The 25,722-nt window shown below is 36.4% G+C and overlaps 2 protein-coding genes across 9 annotated transcripts in view; one reads left to right on the top strand and one right to left on the bottom strand.

The window, feature by feature from the left end:
* The window catches only part of LOC127853934 (protein TFG-like), a 30,599-nt gene extending 25,700 nt beyond the window's left edge, over window positions 1-4,899 (bottom strand). For 6 of the 7 annotated variants that reach the window (XM_052388801.1, XM_052388803.1, XM_052388804.1 and 3 more), the window contains exons 1-2: window positions 4,774-4,899; window positions 835-1,043 (exon numbers count right to left, since the gene is read on the bottom strand). In XM_052388801.1, coding sequence (XP_052244761.1) covers window positions 835-1,021 — 187 coding nt within the window. In that variant the 5' untranslated portion in view covers window positions 1,022-1,043; window positions 4,774-4,899. The remainder of the gene's footprint in view (window positions 1-834; window positions 1,044-4,773) is intronic. The other variant, XM_052388802.1, reaches the window with a different exon arrangement.
* Window positions 4,900-11,233: 6,334 nt separating this feature from the next.
* On the top strand, window positions 11,234-20,073 carry LOC127854305 (pneumococcal serine-rich repeat protein-like). Of its 2 annotated transcripts, none has more exons than XM_052389400.1 (4): window positions 11,234-11,291; window positions 17,445-19,422; window positions 19,618-19,694; window positions 19,945-20,073. In XM_052389400.1, the coding sequence occupies exons 2-4, from the start codon at window positions 17,538-17,540 to the stop codon at window positions 20,014-20,016; spliced, it is 2,034 nt and encodes a 677-aa protein (XP_052245360.1). In that variant the 5' UTR covers window positions 11,234-11,291; window positions 17,445-17,537; the 3' UTR covers window positions 20,017-20,073. The 2 variants fall into 2 exon arrangements, with proteins under 2 accessions (XP_052245360.1, XP_052245359.1); XM_052389399.1 differs by lacking the exon at window positions 11,234-11,291 and adding an exon at window positions 15,853-16,251.
* The last annotated feature ends 5,649 nt before the right edge of the window (window positions 20,074-25,722 follow it).

The following is a 25,722-nucleotide window of genomic DNA, read 5'->3' as shown; positions in this document are numbered from 1 at the left end:
TAAGAAATTACATGGACATGCAAATTATAAGTTAATTTATAAAAACATGTTGTAGAATCACAGTGAGAAACATACATAAAAGAATATTCTAAAAATCCTTAAAGAGGGTAATAAATTAGTTTATTAAAAGCTGTGTTAAAGCTGCTGATCTTGACCCTTGACCCAGGGTCTAAAAACTGCCATAAAAGGAGAGAGGGTAAAAAACTGACATAGAAAAAAAGAACACAAAAGTGCGACACTTAAAATAAGTTTAAAGAACTTATCACCTCAAATCAGATTTGAAGGGAACTGATCAGCAGCTTTCACACCAATAAGTCAAAACCTCCTAACTTCCATCAAATGTGTAACAACAAGTTTAGGTCCTTACTGACAGATTAATTGGATTATTTTCCAGATTCAAACATTGTGCCTATGGGTCATATGATCAAATCTGCATACACAAAACAGTGTACATGTACTTTGTAAATGAATGAATTTTCAACATTGACGCAGAAAATAATTTGCAATTGTATTCAACTATATTTCCTTGATGTTCTGGTTCAAACTGATGTCTTCTTTTATTCTAGTTAACAATTCATCAACAATTTATGTTTAGAAAAGTAAGATCATACAATATCAGGGCTTGACACTAACTTCTACAGATTGGTGTCCACAGGGTATCCTGAATATTAAAATTAGAGCAAAATCCTGGGAAAAACTAGTGTCCCTCACCAAAATTTGGGGTCTCAAGTTCCCGGGACACTGTAAGTGTCGAGGCCTGAATATACTCGCTTACACTTCTGTGAAATAATTAAACAACTGAGTCCTAGTGGATTTAATGGATACCCAACAAACCTTCATCTTTATATTTGATGACAATATCGTCAGTAGAATTGAGTTTTCCCCTATACACCCTCTGCATCATCAGAAGCAGTTCATCGTAAGTGATGTCCTCGTTGGTGATAAGGATACGTCTTATGTCGTCCCCAAGAGCCGTCTTAATGATCAACTTCCCAGTCAGGTCAATGCCTGGCTCATTCATCTTAACTGAATATCAGTTTCACCTAAAATAAACACGGGCCATAAATATAAATTTTATCTTCCAGAAGTCATTAATCCAATTGACATTTCATTCAAATTAGAATAACCCATAATCCATTCTAAATAGAATTAGTATGATTGTGCGAAAGCTTTTAAACGGTTTCAGAATTTTTCATTAAGTACTATGTTGGACTCTACGCAAAAATTTAAGACCATCAATAAATCTATGTTTGGTTTATAAACAGCAATATATTTATGTCTAAATTTAACAATATAATGCATTTATATCTCTTGGGATTATATACAAAGTGGGTATTTTCATTTTATTTGTTGTAAATCTGACTTCATTTAAATAAATTTTTCTTTATGTATACTTGGCCCTATATACTTCACGATTCGTTTAACATATGAAACATGACATGTGTCAGTTATCATGGATGAGCAGTCACTGGGAAAATTTGTTGTAACATCAGATTTTTTAATCCTGTTTTTATATTTTACTAGTTGACATATTGCATCCCATTGGTTATTATAACGGATAAGGGGTAGCCAAATTAAATTTTCATAGCAAAAATTAGAAACTAGTAGACATTGGCTAATTTGGTGAATGGCAGAGTACACATTTAGCTCTTGTGTAAGTAGATTGTAATAGCCATTATTGATAACTTTCTAGTGGAAAAACTATCCATGTGGTGAATATTTTTTTGTAAAGTGTTGTCTATCAAAACTATGATAAAACACTATTTCAATACTATGTTGTCTTTCAACACTTAGGTAAAAGTAATAAAATATACAGAGAAGAGACGCTTAAACAAAGACTTGTCAGAATATTTCTCTCACATGATAACCTGGCTTGCAATCAAGGTCACAGGCAGCAGTATCATAAATTTGCCCTTCCCCCCCTAACCCGGGACCGTACGCCCCCTTCCCCCCCAATGTGATTACACAACTAACCGATCTCCTGCTTGGCTAATAACTTTAATATTCAATTAAATTTGACTTTCTCGCTATATTTCACTCGGTGTTTCATCTACACATGTACACCATTTTAATTTTATAACGTATCATCTGGTTGGTTGTTCTCATTGTGTTGGCCAATGATATGGCGTTTTAGATCGAGTATTCGATCGACAAAATATGACAGCACACAGACATGTAGCGAGAAAGTCGAATTTAATTGAATATTAAAGTTATTAGCAAAGCAGGAGATTGGTTAGTTGTGTAATCACGTTGCTTTTACTGTCTTTTAACGAATCCAGTTGGATTTTGTCGGCAAATGCATGGGAACATGTGTGTTTTCGATGAAAAAGGTCACGTCCAGTGTTCCACAATCTTTCAGCAATATGCATATAGTGCGTTTCATACCTTGTGTGAATTATGGAGGTTTCGGCGAAACCCCAGTTCGGCGAATTGATTATAAATAGTAGGTGTTAAACCGGTTCGCCGAAATGATTTATAGTTGATTACGCCTTTACATGACTACTTAATTAATAGGTGTGAATAGATCGATGTACGGCATTGCAAATTGTATATTTTAATTAGCGATATTGTTTTCACAATTATTATAAAGAACGCTTGGCTCAAGTGAGGCTGTCAAATTTCATCACCTGAAAACAGCTCACAGTTTGGTATTTAGTGATGAATGTCATATTATGCTGAGTACTATAATGCTCGACATGGTCGTTTATGTTTTATTCTAGCTATCATGGCGAATGAATACCCTTGTATAAAATGCTTGAAAAATGTGACTAGGCGTATGCACACCGTAAGTTGTGACGGTTGTGGTCGGTGGCAACATCCTAAATGCGACACCGGTATTACATCTGAGCAGTACCGCTTGAAGTCAAATGGACAACTGACCATGGAGTGGTCTTGTGGGGATTGTAATGTGGACAGTGAGGTTCGTCAATTGTCGTCAACAACGGTGTATGACAAAATACCTCCTGATACAAGTATCACTAATTCTCCAATCCGGGAACTGTCCCAAACATACACTGTCCGATCTGATGGTGACTCAGACGTAGTAGAACCAGAAGAGGATAGGATGGAAGAAGTCTCAAATACCATAGATGACCGGTCGTTCGATATATCGAACCGAAATATTGAGCGACCACATGTGTCGCTTGATGAATCACTACCTGAACGACCACTTGATGATGTCATTCCCAACGCGGTACCAACAACGTACGAAGTACTGGAAATCGGACCGGACACAACAACTGATGCCATCCACGACGAAGATTGTTAAAAGCTATGCTCTCATGTATATTGAAATGTCTGTGCTGTATCATTTGCAAATTCATTGCCTTAGTACATGATTGCCTTAGTACATGTGTATGTGTAAATGCATATAAATATTATGTGTTCCAAGTGTTTCATGTGTTGTCATGTCATTGCATATATAATGGTGAATTGTATAAGTAAGTAAGGTAATTAATGATTTGAATGATAAATGCTCTTTGCTTTTCGTGTGTTACTTTTATGTATATTTTCATTTGTACTGGTTACCAATAATAAAATAAAAGTATTCCATTATCAATTGTGTGAATGATAAATGTGTTTGGCTTTTCATGTGCTACTTATAAAAGTATAAATGTTGTTGTTAATTGGTCTAATTATTTGAGGAATGTGTCACTTGTGAAAAAGGACCCATTTGGTTTGGGATGTTTACTAAAATAACATGACATTTTACACCTGGCATAGGTGAGGAATTTAGAGCTGTTGAGCACCAGACAGTGTCATTAGTCTTTATTAGAGATACTGTAACCATTGCATAAGGTTCATCTCATTTTAGCTTTATCATTTTATTTTTGCTGTTGGAAATAAAACAATTTATGAATGTGAACAAAATTTCAATTACAATTCTAATTCATGGAATTTAGATTGCTACATTTTTATATTTAACATATAATTTAGCAATATTTTACTTAGTAAGAACTGAGTTACTGAGTTTTATTTAACTTTTTTTTTGGTTCTTAACATTACATTATGAATTGCAATAACAAAATAGATATAACATATAATTCAGCAATATTTTACTTAATAAGAACTGAGTTACTAAGTTAATCAGTTTTATTGAACTTTTTTTCCAAATTGTCATAACTTTTCTGAGAGCAAGAAATAAATGATTCAGTACAATGAATTGCAATGTTATAGTAGACAATATTTGATTAACTCAAATTTGACTAGATCAACACTTATCTGCTAATGGGCAACACAATAGTGTTTGTTAACACTTCGCCGACAATTGGAATGTGATAGCAATGCTGTAGATCGATCTATTCACACCTATTAAGTAGTTATGTAAAGGCGTAATCAACTATAAATCATTTCGCCGAACCAGTTTAACACCTACTATTTATAATCAATTCGCCGAACTGGGGTTTCACCGAAACCTCCAGTAACCCCTTGTGTATATATAATACCTATACGAGGGTTATTTTTTCAAACTGTGTATTTTTGTCAATATTTGTTGTTGAAAAGTCAAACCATACACAATTGGTGTACATTTAACAATCTGGAACCCCTGGGTTAATCTCGGGGGAGGGGGGGGGGGGGGCAAATTTACGATACTGCTGCCTGTGATCAAGCCTTTTCAAGGTATCATTGAAATCAATAATTGACTTGACAGATCACTATTTTCAAGCATTATGGAAATTAAGTGTTGACAAACATGATACAATGAGTGTGTTTGGTAAATCAGACCAGCATTTTACTTTGTGTCGAATTTCAACCTAACTGTGTCGTACTTACAAATGAATGTATCGATAAATTTACGTTAAACCTTCAACGAAATGGTTATTTGCTAACCGGTTGTGTGGCCTTAATCGCTCATGTCATTAATAAGTTAAAATCACATGCCCAATAACTACACCCTATTAGACCGGTTAGAGACTACTAATAAATAGACCCATTGCAGTCGAAGAGCTCTTCTACATCTACATCTAGGGTATACTCCCGAACAATCAATCACGAATATAATTGGGAGGCGCGTTGTCAGGAAAACCAGTGTTAGTCAGTTAAAAAGTGCATCTAAAAGAGAAAGTATTAAGATATATACAGTAAAGTAAAAAAAAATACAGAAGTTCCGGGTTAGGTTAAAAATAAAAACAGGGGCTACAACTTAAAATTTAACCTTCCAGAGTCTAGCTTAAATTTGAAGGAGTCGAGATAGGGGCTTGATATGACGGGGTATGGAAGACTGTTTCAATACCTTATAGTGAGGGGAAATAAGGAATTTATGTGATACTGGGTGCGTGATTGGGGGATTAAAAAGTTTCCTTATATTTTACTGTTTTATAGTTAGTTTCGCACCAATAAATTGCCATTAGTATATGTATTTCATGCGTGTTTAAAGCGTTGAACGTTGAATTTGTTTATATAGAATTCGAATCCATGAAATTAATATAACATTCACTTTGTATAGCCCGTAAATATGACAATCTTTCATACCACGTTCTACGGCGACTCAGGATACTGAATGGTGGACATGAACGCCGTGAGATCTTGATGAGAACGACACGGAAATTCTAGAACGTCTAAGATCACAAGCTGAGTAAACGCCAATATACTCGTATGTATATAGGTGCGATCGACATTGCAACAAAGGCATAAAATTAGCAACTCAAAGAACCATCAGTTGTTCTATGTGTGCTAGAGTTTCTAAGGTGGCGCGAACGCATTGTGAATGCATCTAATTGGTTCTTTTCTTGACGTATGGAAAGTTGATGATTGTTGTTTTTTTTAAATCTTACTCGTTATCTCGACCATACACGCTAAAATACTTCCTTTCAAGTTAATCGCGTGTCATATCGGTGGCGTTTCTTCAAAGTTTCCATAGCGTTCCTAGTGCATCCGTTATAGTAACTTAGAAAAAAATGTATATACATGACAGCATAAACCCGGTTTTAACGCATATTCAGGATGTTGTAAATCAGGGTGGAGAGGACTTGCACACTCGAAGAACGAATTAAAATAAATAAAGCATAACATATTGGTGTCCGGCGTTTTCTAAACAAAATTGAACGTTCCACTCACAGTGAAGACGTCGAACCAGTTTGGCAGGGGCATGTGAAAGTGTCGCACATCGTTCATTATATTTTTGTCGACCAATCCTTACAGATTATTCGAATTCAATGACTGAAAAGTGTTAAGAATTTTTTTGTGAACATGTGTTTTTCAAAGTGAAACTGTTTACTATAGATGTAACAATCTTCTGTGATTAACACTATATAATGCAAAGTTACGGTATACATACAAACATGTATAAGGCTATACATGTATTATGTTCCAAAATGTATGTATCTAAACTATTTATGCAGGTCAACTACTTAATAAGAGCAATTAATAAGATTTTCGTCGAGCATTCTTGTGGAAAGCTCCGCATAGCTATATGAATTTTCTCATGTTGATGGGTGCGTGTGATAGAAGAATCGAGCTAGAGGGACAATGTAACTTCATCATTAATCACTTATATTTAAAATTACAACAAATGCACACCATTCGGAGACGTCGCGTCTTGTAGTACACCCCTCTCCGTACATAGCTCTAAGGTCATTGTCACACTTCTAGGTCAACGTCAAGTAAAATCTGTAACTACATCATTCACTATGCAATTGTAAAATAACTTGAGTGCTACGTCCAACATGAAGACGTTTCGAGAATGAGAAACGAGTCCTTAGTTCACAGTTAATGTCACGAGTACCCGTAGTGGTCAAATTGGATCATAGTACAGCTTGCTGAGACTTTTTCGGCGTAAGCTGTATTAAGCCAGCTTTTCACCCTGACTTGACCTTTGTAAGTGTCCAATAATACTCAAATAAAATTTCCCGCGGCTAGGTACGAATGAATACACTTCATTTATTCCATTGGCTGATTTGAGTATAACACCAGAACATTGGAAACATATCCGCGTCTTTGTAACACTGTTTTACTGCATGAAACAATTTTATCTCTAATGAAAAGGCTCAATAGATAGAACAGTTTTACAATCAATTTTCCACATAAATACAGTTTGTGCGTTCACCTTTTATTTTCAGAGAATTACCAGCGCAAAAGCGTTTATACTAAAGGCTATGTTGTCATATTTAGTACTTACTTGCATTGCATTTCAACCCGCGAGGTTTCGGGTCAATTCGCGGCCATTTGTGAAAGTCGGAGTTTATATACAGTTCATCACCGGAGTTCGCAGAAGGGGTTGCGATCATTGTGTTACACCGGTCTTACTGACAATAACGCAGTGACTGTAATGCATTGCATTCAATCCGCAAGGTATCAAGGTCAGTTTGCGGTCAGTTGCAGAAATCTTTATATAAACGCCGTCTCGTAAACTTTGCGCACTTGAAGTCTGTTTTGATCAGAAAGATACTAAATAAAGATATTCGGCGATATTATTGTGGTATGTCAATCATCGATTTTTAATATGGTTTCAACATTTACATGATAAGGACCAATTTTGATAAAATAAATTAGACATATTTATCCATTTAGACCAGTTTATTAAGCATGAGCACAATAATTCACTATACTATAATTATGCAATAAAATAAGATTCGAGTATTGCCGGCTGACCTATATGCACTCGTTTATTTTCATGTTTCTTGTGTTTTTCTATTCTGTAAATATAGATATCTGAGTAATAATATCACATAAAGCAAAATAAACCACGAAATCTGGCGCAAACCCCGTAATTGATTTGCTTATGATGTAGCTAAGAACTGCGCAGAAAAAAGGCATCCGCTACTTTTTATCTCATAGAGATAACTTTTGATCGTTCATAAACATCGACCACAATCAACGCCGTATATCTTTTTTAAAGATATTTCTTGTTACTTATGAGAAAGACACACAGTTTTAGGATTTAAATAAAGAAATGATTGCAAATTTATTAGTTTGAATATTTATATAATATTTAAAAACAAACATATGACATTAAGTGCAATATAGTGAGTCTATATCTTGTTCTTAGTCTGAGTCTTATTCATAGCTGCGTAATCATCAACTCGATCAAAACAAATGTTGAGTATATGTATGTAGTTTAAAAAGGATTGGGGTCACATTCATATAATTACCTCATTTTTCGATTGTGTAGAGCGCAGTCTTTGAAGCAGTGTATGTCACTAAACTTCCCTTGCAGAATGAAAAACATACGTTCTTCAGGAGGGCTGTTTCTTTGTTGGTAGAAACTTTAAAAAGAATCGATCCTCATTATATACATGCAATACAATGCTTTTCCTCGACTAGTTGCCTTATGATAAGCATGCAGCTATACAATATTTTAACGGATATGTTTTTTCAGTAGAACAAAGAATGCGTGTATTTTATCTTCTGAAAGCCTATATTATAGTTGATACATTTTTTAAGCTTGGCAAATAGTAAAAGTTCTAAAATTGATACAAGCATGTGTTTCCACGTGTAATCAAAAGAACCGAAGAATGCGCGACAATTACGCAGTTTGGAGTATAAATACTAATGCCCATCTTCTTTTATACTATTGTTACCCATGAGCCGCAAATCCGCCTTTGAAGAAATCTTGTTTATGATTTTTTAATGTCGTGGCTGTTAAATTGTATCACAGTTTGTTTAATTCATAAGGGAATTGAGTCTTTAAATGTATCAACAGGGCCGTCGCCGGACTTTTCAAAGTGGCCAGGCTCTAAGTGCCGGAGGCATGCAGGCGCCGAAGGCGCGCATCTACCAGGGGGATCCGGGGGCATGCTCCCACTGAATTTTTTTTAAACATAAAGGCTAAATCATGACATCTGGGAGATTTTGAGGCCAAAGTGCACGATATTTCTAGTCGCACCAGGCTCCATATTATTTGCAAATGCGATAAACTAGGGAAAATAGTTTGAAAATAGTTTGTTAATTTGCTAAGTTGCAGTACTGTAACACCTTTTCCAAATACACAGCTGCGCCTTTCTCCTCAAGCAACGAACTCCTCTGCAGTTGGAATTAGTGTAGTTTAATTTAAGTCAAGAGCGTCCGTTATTGGCTCGAATAAATTCTTCTGCTTTCATTAAGTATTTTTAGTATGTTTATTCTTGGATCTGCAAAAGAAAATAATGAATACCCCAGATAGCAGACCAACGTTGGCACAATGTCGGCATCACGTTGGCATGATGTTGGCGTTGGCATGCTAACGTTGGGCCAACGTTGGCCAAATATCGGTTGGCCCTTAGGTTGGCATCTTCTGTGGTAATATCTGTCAATTTTGGGATTCATTATTTGCAGTAAAATATTAGATTTTTGCTTAGTTGAAATGAGCAGATTGGATTAATAAAAAGATAGTATGTCAGGAATGGGCTTCCGTAATTTTATATTTTGTGCAGAGTGATACCATGATATAGCCCTTTTTTTAATTTGAAGAGACAGGGTCAAAGGATTATGATACAAGATGATCTGTCTCATACCTTCAATTGAACGTCAGTCAGAAATCAACATCTGCACAAGCATTGCCGTCCTAGTTACGGTACAATATTGCATTTCTTAGGTTCAGCTATAAGTACGGGTTTCTTTGACTATTCATTTCCTTCAATATGTGAACGATGGGCATATAGCATTTTTCGTGTATCTTTAATATTGCAACATAGCGATGGTTATCATTTTATTCACTTTGATGTCTTTCTTCGTTTTTTTGGAAAACATTCGTCTGCATCTTCCGGTATAAACATCCAGGAAAAGCTGAATTAAGATTGTTAATTGTATTTACACGGGAGCTCAAACGCGCTTTGCAAATATGTTTGTCCTGACACTTATTCTTTATGATGAAAAGCCGGCTTAATGTCCTGCCAGCACCACCCTTGAGACCACGGATCAGTAGCGCTCATTGGGTCATTGTCGACCTAAAATGGCCCACAAGTCACCCGGGGGTGACAAGAAGCCGATACCTGTCACCCTAGGGTGACTTCAGGCCGATTCATGTGTCCTGGGTGACATGAAGCCGATTCTAGTCACCCCACGTTGACATGAATCGGCTTGAAGTCACCCTAGGGTGACATGAATCGGCTTCTAGTCTCTCCCGGGTGACTTGTGGGCCATTCAGGTCGACAATGACCCAAATGAGCGTCAGTAGCCGCGCTCTGCCCAGCATGCAAACTGTTCAGGCAGTCAGTGCGCGCAGCTCAAAGTGCTTACACGTGTCCCTCCCACCCTCCCTATTTTAATTATGATGGGCTCGAGCAATTATACTATGGGGAATTATAGTCAAACAATGTATGTTTATGGGGAGGGTCAATGGTAAAACAATGTATGTTAATACAGTGCTTTTACCTCACTGTTGATTTATGTTATGTGGAACATAACGAGCTTGATATAATTGTATTTTAGTATCATTCAATATGCGTACCTTCGCTTTGTCATAGATCATTATTTGAATTCACATGTATCACTCTTCGCTACCAATTGGATGTTATAGATTTAACTTTCGCGTGGTATTTGTTGACGCATACTAGTATTTGATGTATGTTCTTTTGAGCGCGCATTCTTAACTGTTGTATATTACGTACGGTTAGCGCGCGCTTTATGCTTTGATATTATATGTACTTGCGCGCACATTTTGTACTTTGTGCTGTAGTGAATATGTAGAAATAAAGCTCTCTTTCCCCCTTTAATACTTTGTTTGGTCTTAAGTTTGAATGTTGTGTACGGTGGCTCGTTTTTAGCATCGGAAAACAACGAAGTTAGAAAACGGATAGAACTACCGGGATTGTATCACTTTTGCAACAGCATCAGTTTTCTATTGAAAATCGGCGTGTTTTTTTTATACGGAAGCATGATAAATATGTTTGATCCAGAGGAGATTAAGCAATTCATATATACGCTCAGCCTTCTTTTCTGTTATTTTTTTGTCAAAAAGACCGGCAGACGGCCCACGACGGCCCTGATCAACCGTATAACAGTTGTGAATGCAGTGAACAAAACTGGAATTGTGTAACATTTTCTTCTATCCACTTGGTGTCAGGTTATATTAAACGTTTGTGTTTTGTCGCATATAATACAAACAACATTTGTTTAACATTCAAACTCAACGCGGGATATTGCAAAAAATGACGTTTGATTTATATAACTTTATTTCCTCCAAATACATGAAGAGCTGAACAAGATAAGCAGACACAATTTACAATAATTAGCAAAACGCATATGCATTAGATATGTATACTTACACGTCGTAAGTGTTAAACACAGTTAACACAGACACTATAAACAACGTAAACTTAAATACACGTGAGTTTGAACTATTATTTATAGGCATGGAATACAATTAAGTACAGGTATTCAAGTTACGATATTCCACAAGATATTTTGTTAAGTATTTTGGATCATAGTGCCCGAGCAAGACTGTTAATATATGTTAAACCCCACGATATAAAGTGTTAATATATGTTAAACCCCACGATATAAAGTTTTAAGCATTGCAAATGTTGACGCGCTTGCGTTGAGGAACGTTTGACACATTAAAGGGGCCTTTTCACAGATTTTTGCATATTTTGAAGTTAGTCATTAAATGCTTTATTTTGATAAAAATACTTTGGATATTAAAAGCTTCAGTGAAAAATCAAGAATAAAATTTAAAAAAGGAAAAAAAAAGTAGCTCGCACCGGGGCTCGAACCAGTGACCCCCGGAGTCCTGGAGTAAAAACGCATTAGCCCTCTCGGCTATTCTGCCGAGTGTTAATGTATGACGTATTTTATACGTTATATAAGCAATCTTCGTAGTTTCGTTAATTTAAACGACAACAACAGAACTCTCCAAATTATTCAATCGTTTCGCGTTGCAACGCTTTATAATTTTTAGGTTTTTAAATCGTCAAAAGATGCATATAATGGTTATTTTAGACTATGGTCAATGTTCAATAATACTATTTCCTCACAAATATCATAACTAAAACAAAAATTTGCGAATCTGAAACAACTTTTTCCAATTTTGTCAATTTACCGAACCGTGAAAAGATCTCTTTAATACATCTGCTTGTTGTTCAAGAGGTAAACTGCACCATTTAAAGAAGTCTATCCCGCAAGTTTGAATGACGAGTGCAATCATGCGTGCAGTGTGGAGATTATTATACGGGCGGGAGAAAATTAAATGTTCAACAATATTGCCACACCATCTTGAGCACTTATGACACTGTTCCTCGTATAATCTTGATAACAAACGCCCTGTCGATCTATTTACTGAATTCACTATGGGCAGCAACTCGGGATGGATTTTCGAGGTTGCATAAGGCACATACGGGTTACCTTCCTTCGGCAATAACTCGAACAAACCTAGTCTTTGAGTGTATATTACCGAGTACCTAGCTTTTCTGGACGGATTTGTCACGTGTTTCCGGTGGATGCTCTTCCACTGCATTTTTGAATCGAAGGCCCTACTGTTCAATTACATATTTATATACTCTTTTAGATTGTACTTATAAAGTAACCTAAATATATCTCGAATAAAACCTTCGCATTGATACTCAAGGCTACGAAAACGTAAAAATTGAACGTTCCACTCGCAGTGAAGACGTCGAACCAGTTTGATAAGGGCATGTGAAATTGTCGCACATCGTTCATCATTTAATTATTTTTGTCGACCGTTTAACCATTCCTTACATATTATTGGAATTCAATAACTGTAAAAGTGTTTTGAATACTTTTGTGAACATAGGTATTTCAAAGTGAAATTGTTTACTATAGATGTGGCAATCTACTGTGTCTAATACAATATATATTGTACATGTAATGCAAAAATACGTTATATACACATAAGGCAGTACATGTATTATGATCACAATTTATGTTTCTAAACTATTTATGCAAGTTAACTGCTTAATTAGATAAGTCAGTATGATTTTCGTCGAGCATTCTTGTGAAAAGCTCTGCATAGCTATATGAATTTTCTAATGTTGATGGGTGCGTGTGATAGTAGGATCGAGCTAGTGGGACAATGTAACTTCATCATTAATCACTAATATTAAAATTATCACAAATGCACACCATTCGGAGACGTCGCGTCTTGTAGTGCACCCCTCTTCGTAGCTCTAAGGTCATTGTCACACTTCTAGATCAAAAGTCAAGTCCAATCTGTACCTACATCATTCACTGTGTATTGTTTAAAGAACTTGAGTGCTACGTCCAGCATGAGGAGACGGCGTTTCGAGAGTAAGAACCGCGTTCCTAGCTCATAGCTAATGTCACGAGTACCAGTAGTGGTCATATTGGATCATTGACCGCGTTCCTAGCTCATAGCTAATGTCACGAGTACCAGAAGTAGTCATATTGGATCATTGACCGCGTTCCTAGATCATAGCTAATGTCACGAGTACCAGAAGTAGTCATAATGGATCATTTACCGCGTTCCTAGCTCATAGCTAATGTCACGAGTACCAGTAGTGGTCATATTGGACCATCGACCGCGTTCCTAGCTCATAGCTAATGTCACGAGTACCAGTAGTGGTCATATTGGATCATTGTACAGCTTGCTGCTAGCTCATAGCTAATGGCATCAGCAATGGTAATGACCATATTGGATCATTGCTAGCTCATAGCTAATGTCACGAATACCAGTAGTGGTCATATTGGATCATTGTACAGCTTGCTGCTAGCTCATAGCTTATGTCACGAGTACCAGAAGTGGTCATATTGGATCATTGCTAGCTCATAGCTAATGTCACGAGTACCAGTAGCGGTCATATTGGATTATTGTACAGCTTGCTGAGACTTTTTACTTATGATAAAGACACACAGTTCATTTAAATAAAGAAATAATTGCAAATTTATTGGTTTGAATATTTATATGATATTTAAAAACAAACATATGGCATGAAGTGCAATATAGTGGGTCTATATCTTGTTTTTAGTCAGAGTCGTATTCATAGCTGCATTATCATCAACTCGATCAAAACAAGTGTTGAATATATGTATATAGTTTAAAAAGGATTGAGATCACATTCATATAATAACCTCATTGTTCCATTATGCATTTGTGTAGAACAGTCTTGGACGCATTGTGTGTCACTTAACTTCCCTTGCAGAATGAAAATCATATGTTCTTCAGGAGGGCTGGTTTCTTTGTTGGTAGAAACTTTAAAAAGAATCGATCCTCATTATATACATGCAATGCAATGCTTTTCCTCGACTATTTGCCTGATTATAATGATGCAACCCTGCAATATTGTAACGGATATGTTTTCAGCAGAAAAAAGAATGCATGTATTATAATAGTTGATAAATATGTGTAGATTGGTAAATAGTAAAAGTTTTAAAATTGATACAAGCATGTGTTTCCACGTGTAATCAAAAGAACAGAAGAAGGCGCGACAATTACGCAATTTGGAGTATAAATACTAATGCCCATCTTCTTTTATACTATTGTTACCCATGAGCCGCAAATCCGCCTTTAAAGAAATCTTGTTTATTATATTTTTAATATCGTGGCTGTTAAATTGTATAACAGGTTGTTTAATTCATACGGGCATTGATTTTTTTAATGTAACAACCTGTATAACAGTTGTGAATGCAGTAAAAAACTGAATTTTATAGCATTGCCTTCTATCGACTTTCTCTCACGTTATATTACACGTGTGTGTTTTGTGACATAAAATACAAACAACATTTGTTTAAAATTCAAACTCAAGCTACAATATAACGCGGATATTGCAAAAATTGACGTTTGATGAAGACTCACGAGTTCATTTCTGACATTAAAGTTATGGACTGACGGATTCCAGAACTCCACGATTAATTGATAGACAGCAAGCCATACAATTAATCGATAGACATGAGACCGTACGATTAATCGATAGACAGTTAAGCCATACGATTAATCAATAGACATGGACCATACGATTAATCGATAGATAGCAAGCCATACGATTGATTGATAGAGGCCAGGAGGCCATACGATTAATCGATAGAAAACAAACCATATGATTAATCAATAGACAGGAGGCAATACGATTAATCGATAGACAGCAATCCATACGATTAATAGATAGACAGCAAATAGTATGCGGATTAACTTGGTGCCATTTTTTTAATAAGTCGTTTACATTTTTGGAATTTCCAGTAAATCAAGATGATTTGTTATGTGCACATAAGTCGTTGTAATTGTTTTATAAAACATACTGTACTTGCCATAAGACAGTCGATTAGGGGGTATGTTACTTATAGTAAAAGTTCCAAAAAATGACTTAATTACGTTTGACTTGTGAACCTTTTTACACTTTTTTATTATATTTTGTAATGGTTGTAATCTGTTTGTTGGAGGGAGGGTGGTATTGCTGTAGAGAGAATTGTATGACCAATCTCCACATACGTTATCCTGCCGGATTCAAATCGCGTTGTAGTTCAGCGTTCTACCAAATGTTTAACCCGTTTATGCCTAGTGGACTCTCCAATCCATCTAAATTGGATCAGTTTATTTCCAAAATTATGGATGTCTAGTATATTCATTTCTATATTTAGAATATTCCTTACAGAAATTCCCTTAAGCAAACAGCGCAGACCCTGATGAGACGCCACATCATGCGGTGTCTCATCTGGGCCTATGCTGTTTGCCAAGGCCTTTTTTCTAGACGCTAGTCATAAATGGGTTAAAACAATTGGGAAACGTAAAGTGAGTTAGGTCGAGAGGAAAAAGTCAATGCTTATATTTATTGTTACATGGCAACCATTCGATGCTTCGCACAAATGGTATTTTGTGCATAGATATGTTGGGGAAATTTATTTAGTTTCACCCGAGATGTGAAAGCATTGCTGTATTTTATTCCTTATTGCTAGAACTGACCTCTAGCGTGGTATGTGCATTATATGCATGCAGTATAAGACGAATAGCACCTATACAATAAACTACAGCAGAGAGACCAAGTCACATGTGTTTTATTATGTATACGGAGAATAAAAGAAAAAACAACTTAACATTAGAAACTGTATCCAACGAGGACTTCAGTGAAAATCATGACTTTTTGTAGACTTGATGAAACAATTTTAGCACAAAAACGCGAATGACATTTACTTTTGTAAATACCGGTTTATACCAAAATTGAGTTTGTAATATTTAATATTATGTGGTTGCTATTTTGTTCCCATTGCACAAGCATTAAATGAACATACCAGATCTAAATAATAATGGACTGATGCTAGGTTGTAAAACTTTTCCATGACGACGAACTATTCATTTTGAGGAGCCTTCTGAATTAACTACAGCGGATTCTGTTAGCATCGGCCATGATCACCAAGGAGAAATCAAAAGTAAGTAAACCAACAACTCAACCATAGGGTGATTTTTAATTTAAATAATCAATACTGTCAAAATGTTACTACAGCTGCGGATGGAACACACAGCAGTGTCTTTATTCAGTTTATTGCAATCGCCTTATGCAGTTTTTCGGCCGTAGGTTAGTAGATGTTGTTGTTTTGTCGCAGTCTTTAATAGTCTTTAACGTCAAATCAATTTTCGAAATAATTGTTGTCATAACGACCAATGCTTGTTTTGGATTTGGTTGAGATCCAGAAGATCGACGCACTTGAGTTTTCAAGTCACATAGCCATTAAGGCGGATGGAAGAGTACTACATGCTGTATGTCGAAATAAATTATTTGTTCTGAACAGTTTTATTTATTAAAGAAAGAAATAATATGGATACATAACAAGCAATTCTAGTCATTTATTACATTAAATAGATTGCATATGTATATTTTAATAGTAAGTACGCACACACACAATACTGAATATTAGATTTCTTCAACCGCGTCAATATTGGGTTTAACTACTTTACGTTTCATATCAACACCAACTTTGTCTTTTGAAAGAAGCACTGTTCGTCGTCAATTTTCACGTAGGATGAGTACTAGCGGTATCTAAATTATTGTAAATTCAAATTAGAGAGTAATGTAAAGTCGAAAAGCTGAAACCCGAAAAAACTTTGAGTAACTCAATTGAATTAACATTATTAATTTATTTGAATAATTATGATATGATGTCCATGTTTATTAACAATTGCGTGCATGGTGATAATTGTTTGGTTCGGCTCCTCTTTAACCCTTTCAGTGCTGGAACAAAATTTTGAAGGCATTGCAAACAGTTTGGATCCAGATGAGACGCCACAGAACGTGGCGTCTCATGAGGATCAAAACTGTTTGCTATTCTGATAGTATTCTTTGAAAAAAAGAAAATGCTAATTGTAGAAATTCAGCAGCCAACATTTTAGCAGACGACAAGTTTCACAGCATGCAAAGGGTTCAACAAGTTTTGACCACAAACTGCTCTTTATTTATCGTTCCAAAAATACACAAATATTAATCATTATCAAGTAAATGTATGAACTAAGAACGAGCCTCCTGAATATGTACACATTTAAACTTGATTCGAATCTATCGATGGTTTTAATGTAATATTTTACTGTCAATGGACTTTATAATGTAACAATTAAATACTTGTTTCAGAAACAAGTGCAGCACCAACATCAACCCAAGCGAACTACGACAGAGTATCCCCCGCCTAAGCATCCAGGCCTGCTCTCATCCCTAGGCCATCCCATGACCACTTCCACCAAGAATGCCGCGTTCAAAGCTTCAGCCTCTATAAATACAACCACCACTTCCGCATTCAATGCTTCAGCCTCCAGCAAGGCTACCACAATTGCCGCATTCAATGCTTCAGCCTCCGGCAATGCAACCACCAACGCCGCATTCAATGGTTCAGCATCTGGCAATGCAACCACCATTGCAGCATTCAATGATTCAGCCTTTAGCAAGGCTACCACAAATACCACATTCAATGATTCAGCCTCTGGCAATGCATTCACTAACGCCGCATTTAATGATTCAGCATCTGGAAATGCAACCACTAACGCCGCATTCAATGATTCAGCATCTGGCAATGCAACCACCAACGCCGCATTCAATGATTCAGTCTATAGCAAGGCTACCACAAATACCACATTCAATGATTCAGCCTCTGGAAATGCAACCACCAACGCCGCATTCAATGATTCATCATCTGGCAATACAACCACTAACGCCGCATTCAATGATTCAGCCTCCAGCAAGGCTACCACAATTGCCACATTCAATGATTCAGCATCTGGCAATGCAACCACTAACGCCACATTCAATGATTCAGCCTTTAGCAAGGCTATCACAAATACCACATATAATGATTCAGCCTCTGGCAATGCAATCAACAACGCCGCATTCAATGATTCAGCATCTGGCAATGCAACCACTAACGCCGCATTCAATTATTCAGCCTCTGGCAATGCAACCACCAACGCCCCATTCAATGATTCAGCCTCTGGCAATGCAACCACCATCGCCGCATTCAATGATTCAGTCTTTAGCAATGCTACCACAAATACCACATTCAATGATTCAGTCTTTAGCAAGGCTACCACCATTGCCACATTCAATGATGCAGCCTTTAGCAAGGCTACCACAAATACCACATTCAATTCTTCAGCCTCTGGTAATGCAACCACCAACGCCGCATTCAATGATTCAGCATCTGGCAATGCAACCGCTTACACCGCATTCAATGATTCAGCCTCCAGCAAGGGTACCACCATTACCACATTCAATGATTCGGCCTTTATTAAGACTAACACAAATACCACATTCAATGATTCAGCACATAACAAGGCTACCACCAATGCCGAATTCAATGATTCAGCCTCTAGCAAAGCTACCACCAATGCCACATTCAATTATTCAGCCTCTAGCAAGGCTACCAAGAAAGCCGCATACAATACTACTATATCTGGCATATTCAACCCTAATGCTGTATACAATGTTTTAGCCTCTGTCACTGCCACCTCCAATGCCGCACACAATGTTTCAACATCTGGCATAGCCACCAACATTGCTGCCTACAATGTTACAACCTCTGTCACTGCCACCACCAATACCGCATACAATGATGCAGCTGCTGGCATAGACACCACCAATGCCGCATACAATGCTACAACCTCTGTCACGGCCACAACCAATGCCGCATACAGTGCTTCAACATCTGGCATAGCCAAAACCATTGCTGCATACAATGTTTCAACCTCTGTCACTGCCACCACCAATACCACATACAATGATACAGCTTCTGGCATAGCCACCACTAATACTGCATACAATGATACAACCTCTGTCACTGCCACCACCAATACCACATACAATGGTACAGCTTCTGGCATAGCCACCACTAATGCTGCACACAATGCTACAACCTCTGTCATGGCCACAACCAATGCCGCATACAATGCTACAGCCGCTGGCAAGAGCACCACTATTGCTTCATACAATGATACAGCTGCTGGCATAGACACCACCAATGCTGCATACAATGCTACAACCTCTGGCACTGCAACTCATATAAGCACAAGTATGACAACGCTGACCGCAGCATCTTCTGTCAGTCCGGACAAGCTCGGAGGTACGCTGACGATACCATATAATCGTTTTGAAAATCATTTTAAAGGCAAAATAGAACGTGGCTACCAGAAAAAGCGTCTGTTCTACTATGCGATAGGTATGCCAACATTTCCGAAATTCTAATTTTGCGGTCCTGGATAAAGAGAGAACGTTTTATCAATTAAAAGTATCCCAAACAATTGCTTATATCTTGCAGTTAACACAACCACAATTGCCGGCGGGGTCACTGGTGTGTTGGGGCTACTGATCCTAGTGGTGCTCGTGAAGGTTTTTGTAAGACAGAGGCAAGTAATGTTTTACGTGTCCTTCGTTTATTTTTTAAATTAAGTATGTGATATACACATTAAAATGATAAAATTAATATGACTCTCATGAACTTTATTTTAAGCCTATGTAACACATCAATATGATTGCATCAATATAATCCTCAAGAAAATGATATAAAATACAGAAGATATTTATTTTGCAGAGACAAAGAAAATCTTCATATTATATCTCTAAATGTGCAATTTAACATTTTCAGAAAAATAATCAAACAACGAGACATTTTGATGATGTCGATGTACCTGACACCAAAACAGACTTCACAAAATAAACACCGTTTCAAATACTCAGCCAGTAATGATGAGGTTTACATAGAGGACGACGTAACTGAACATGAGAGGGATTCGTATATGGAACCGTTGGTTAACCGACATATATGGCAACTGTTAGATAGGAGTCCCATCCTTCCTATACGTCAAGGCGATGAAGAAAATAAGCAAGAAACGATGTACAGCAGTTTGCGGATTTCCGAGAACATGGCGGAGAGGTTGCAGTGCATGTCCCGTTGTTTGGGTCCCAAAGACGCAGTTTTGAAGAAGCACCATATAGCATCCACGACATTACAGAAATCCGCGGATATGAACTACACAGAAATTAACGTATCAGGGGACAGGAAAGTGGTATTAGATAATGGAAAACGCTTGATCATGGAAACAAATCATTACGACTTTGTTGAGGGTAGCAGAGTGGATGAAACAGAGGAAGAAGACACTGACATTTACGACGATGTTATCATTGAACACACTGAAAGATTGCGATACACAAAAACACCAAAAGATGGAGACACCTTCAATGCAAGAATTTGTAGATCCAGGAGCTCGGAGTTGGTTTCATCAGAATGTGGATGTAGTCATCAGAAAATTCTTACCATTGCACCTCTGCATTCCACTGTTGATACTCTGGCAACCGTCAATGACAATGTGAAACCTTTCACGTATAAGCTTTTTGGAGAAATGACGCTGGTTATAAACGAAGGATGAATAAGTACGTATGCATTCTACGAACTCGCCATGGCACTGCACCATTCGTTGGCAAGACCATCGTGGCTTTTACCATGATGAATTAATAATCATTAATTGGTTACGCGATATTTGTATACTGCATATGAAACAATTACCACTTCGGCCACTAAACTTTCTGCTGAGGAAAGAGAACGGACACAAGGGATTTATGATCTTTATATTAGTGGCTATTGTATGTATTTCCAAATGAAACAACAATTTAAAGGATACTGATTGTTAATGATATATTTTGATCGCGCGCGTTTGTGCGTGTAATTACTTTAATGGTTGATACTAAGAAATATGGAACAGTAAAACTCAAAGCACAGATCTATAAGATAAGATAAGATAAGATAATCTTTTATTATAGTGACATGTGTTTACGTACAGGTGATTAACAGACATATATACAATGCATACAAGAACACCCGGCCTAATAGGCCTATAAGTCACCTTAACAACAGTGTAAAATATAACGTGATCATTATTATACAAATAGACAATGAAATATTTGAGCAACATACTTAGTTCAATGAATAAGTTAGCATCTTCTATATAATATATGTATAAGAACATAGCAAGAGTTCAATGATAATATGATATGTACAATTTTATCATAAGTAAGAAGACATATGCCTGAAAAATGTGTAATTCGTAGTTGATACTTAGAAGCCCATTTACATAATTATATTATTTTAAAGTTTTAACTGACACAACATCATACAACAGATATTGTTACTTATATAAAATACTGCTTCTGATATAAAAAGCATTTACAACAAATTTCGCACACTTTCTTGGATGACATTTAACCAAGAGAACTAATTTATCTTTATTTGATTGACAGGTAGCATATTCTTCAGAGTTCAAAATGTTCCCAAATATAACTGATCTTGTGTTTTCATAAAGAGCACATTCAACAAGAAAATGAGTTTCATCTTCGACCAGTCCACTGTGACACAGCTTACACCGTCTTTGCTCGGGGGCTTAACCCACATACCTTCCGGTTTCGACCCTAAGTGGTAGAATTCCGGTTCTGAATTGCGCAAATAAGGCGCGTTCATTTCTTTTTAAGTTCAGTGTCAGATATTCTTCACAAACAAATTCAGTTTTGAAGGTTCTATATGTTCTTAACTTTGAAACACGTTCATAGTCTCTAGACCAAATTATTGAATAAAACTGAGTCATGCTTTCTTTAGCTAAATCCATTGGAATGGGGCGTTTACGGTTATAATAATCCGTAAGGTTAAGACTAGACATGACCGTTTTAAATTCACTACACCAGTTATTGTTATTTGATGAACTGTAATCCCTTTCAAATGCTCGTTTGGTTAATCTATATTCGTCAAGTTTTACAAGTCTATTCCAAAACCTAATCATTGCAAGCCATCTACGGTAAGTGCTCGGTAACCATCCAATTTCACCTAGTAACGCTAATATAGGCGTAAATCTATGTACACCTAAAAAGTACCGTATTGCCCGGTGGTGAACATTTTCTGCTGATTGAAAGTGTTTAAATCCCCAAATGGATGCACAGTAATCCGATATAGGTATCACACACGAATTGTATAGTTTTTCATAGGTTTTAAAGCCAGCTTGTTTCATATTATGGATTTTATTTATAATAGACCCGAGAGCTCTCCCGGCACTTTTTGCGAGTATTTCACAATGAAAACTATAATCACGCTTTTCGTGCATAACTACACCCAGATACTTATATTTGTCTACAATTTCCAGCACATTTAATCCAATTTTGAATTCAGTATCTGTTCGTTGTGAGCGCCCCTTTCTAAAATGCACGACTTTAGATTTTTCTGTATTAATGAGTACCCTCCATCGTTTACACCAGTCATGCATTTGGTTAAGCATAATCTGAAGATCGGCCTCCGAGTTGGCGATAAGGACTATATCATCGGCGTATAGTAACATCGATACAGAGCTTTCATTGATCTTGACCCCAAGGTCAAGGTTGTTTATTTCCGCTACTAGGTCATTCACGAAGACAGAGAAGAGCGTCGGCGATAAGTTGTCTCCCTGTTTCACGCCCTTGTCACACTGGAACCACTCTGTTAAACGACCATTAACCCGCACGCACGATACTGTTTGGCTATATATACTTTTTATAGAGTTATAGAGTTTTCCGTCAACTCCGTTTAGCAAAAGTTTGTACAAAAGCATCTCACGGTCGATAAAATCAAAACATTTGCGTAGATCTATAAATGCAGCGAATACAGAGTTATTGATTATATGATTTAAATGATTGAACTACTGTTAATTAGGTATACAAAAGTTCAATAAAAACGAGTAAATATGAAAGCTGCAGTAGATCGTCAAAATTGAGACACAAAGCACACGGTTCCTTTTTAAGAAATATACATGTAAGTCAGCAGTTTTCATTCCTGTCGGATCTTCAAGACCTCCGCCTAGAGAATTTACTGATTCCAAGCATAGGTCTTATCCAATCACTGCCATCGTAACAAACCACGTGATTAGTATCAATTAAAATATTATTTTTATTATTCATGGTTAAAATTGTTTATTTGCTTTTTCAGTTTTGACTGCATTTGTCATAGCACATATATAAACAGTCTAATTCTGAAGAACATTTAGTTTCGTTAAATAAGCAAACATTACAAATACATAATTCTTCAAGCGCTAGAAGGACTTTAATTTGATGCGGTGGTCATCGTTAACATTTTGGGTAGCTTACCTCTGCAAGGAGGTAGGGACTGGCAATGTATGCGTACATTTTGAAAAAATATAATTAAGGCCATTAGTTCAGTTTTAATTCAGGAAAATTATAAGTGCTATATATATTATTTTAAGACAGTCATCAGCTCTTTACTTCGCATTGACAATGCAAGATAATTGTCAGTGGAAAGATGACTAAATGACCGCGGTGTTATTGTGGCTTTAGTGGTTGACACAAGAACATAGGGAGAACACAATTATACTTAAGAAACACAATGACGACTGTATGTTGCAATAAACTAATTGTCTATTGTAATGATGACATATATAATGTATTTGATGCCCTGAACCATTTGAAACATCATCTGATTGTTTGATTTCACTGAATATTTATGAGGAAATATATACCCATTGTCTTTTGTAGCACTCGTTATGATTGTATAATTGTTGAAGCAGTAAATCAATTAAATAGCGTGTTTTATTTTTATTTCTTCCATTTCTAAAAGAAATTAGTATCAGCTGTTGCCTTTTGTATCACAATAACATCATAGCGGTTCAGCAAGATTGAAAACATGAGTACGAGTTGTGTTTTATGCTTAAAATACAATCTTCTATAAATATATAAAACAATAACGCGTTCATTACCACGTGGTTTAAGTAGAGAAATGTCATGACATTTGTGTTTCTTGACGGATATCTGACCAATAGAAACAGGCATGTAACAGCTCAATCGGTGAAAGAACCATGGTGTATCTTTTTCCGATTTTAAAGTTTTAGATAAGAGTCGATTTTACAATCATTTTGTTAATTTAACTTTTTGCTTTTTAAATTGAAGCGAGGGACATGAAATACACTGTTAACTATTTTACGAATGAACCGGTTGTGTGAGTTTAATGGACTTGTACACAGATTTTCTTTTTTTAATCATGATAGAAATAAAAACAATGATGAAACATATTTCCTTACCCGAAATTCGACACCGGGGCCTCCGGAAGCAAAAGCTAATGATATAACGTTTGTATATAACTCGTATGTCGGGTGCCTGTCCCTTTTGGTCGGACTCGTGACGCAAGTATTGAAACGTTGTATCTAAACGAAGTTTGTTTCAAGCGTCTATGTATTGTTTTGAGCACTATGGCATATCTAAGCAGTAGAATCGTGAACATTTTCTTTTCAAAGCAACATACTCATTCTGAAAATATTTAATTTACAGGGCAAGCATTATGAACGCAGAATCTCTTCGGTCAAAGTAGTTATCCCCTCAATGAGGAATGAAGTTTAATTCCTGGCCCACAATAATTTTTACACATCAGTATCAAGATCAAAAGTTGTTTATGTGCAAATTTTTCTATTGGCATTATTTAGTCTAACGTCAACCTCTAGCCCAACTTAATCTTCATGTAGACTGTCAGCATTTCGTCAAGGTAACTAACCGTCAAGATCAAGACGACATAACTCGCATCACGTCGTCTTTCTGCGCCAGGCAAAGGTAAATTGCATGAAGCCACGTGGCTAAGGAATGTGTTATCACAACCGCTATTTGTGCTTGGAATACCTTCTCCAAGTGACAATCGATTTATAAAAGTAAATCATCAATTTATATATTTTCAACGATTTATTGATATTTTCAGGAAAACACGAGAGCACTGACTGTGTGCTGATACTGATGAGTGAACAAATCTGGAACATAGCAACAATTAATATAGTCATGTGAATACTATACCTGAAATGGCTTTTGTATTTAAAGTCGTGGAATTTTAACATATTTTTTGACCTTCATTAACGTTAAAAATATAATATATTATATTATAAACATATTCCGCCAACAATTTTGACTGAACATACCCAAATTATAACATTACATCGTCCTGTTAAAGAAAACCACATAATTAACAATTAATACATTTTGAGGAATATCCCAATAATTTTGTTTACGGATTAGTTATAGGTGTTGATGCTTATGCGATATTTGATATTTGATAACAGTTGGGCACACAATGACGAAAACGTAGCATCAATATATGGACAAGACTTTAACAAGACCTTATAAACTAAATCTATTTTGAAAGTAATACATTTCGTTTATCAGACCGATGGAAATGATAAGAGTGTTGTTTGTTTGTTTTTAATTCGCACACAACTTATCCAGTGTATATTTAAGAACATTCTTCCACCAAAAGGTAGGCTTACCGAAGTTACCAATCAACAGAAGGGAACAGGCCAGCAATGCCATGTGACCAATCACTACCACGGCAACATGCTAGCAATGAAGCGTGACAAAAAAT

This window comes from Dreissena polymorpha, chromosome 12 (genome assembly GCF_020536995.1).
Source record: "Dreissena polymorpha isolate Duluth1 chromosome 12, UMN_Dpol_1.0, whole genome shotgun sequence".
Classification (NCBI taxonomy): Eukaryota; Metazoa; Mollusca; class Bivalvia; order Myida; family Dreissenidae; genus Dreissena; species Dreissena polymorpha.
The sequence above is the reverse complement of the archived record's forward strand: the minus strand, read 5'-3'. Positions and strand labels throughout refer to the sequence as shown.

Excerpts from the sequence above, each read along its gene's own strand:
- LOC127854305 (XM_052389399.1), top strand. The coding sequence starts at position 16,228 with ATGATCACCAAGGAGAAATCAAAA. Across the intron at positions 16,252-17,444 it reads TCACCAAGGAGAAATCAAAA|AAACAAGTGCAGCACCAACA; the intron begins GTAAGTAAACCA and ends TACTTGTTTCAG. Across the intron at positions 19,423-19,617 it reads CAGTCCGGACAAGCTCGGAG|TTAACACAACCACAATTGCC; the intron begins GTACGCTGACGA and ends TATATCTTGCAG.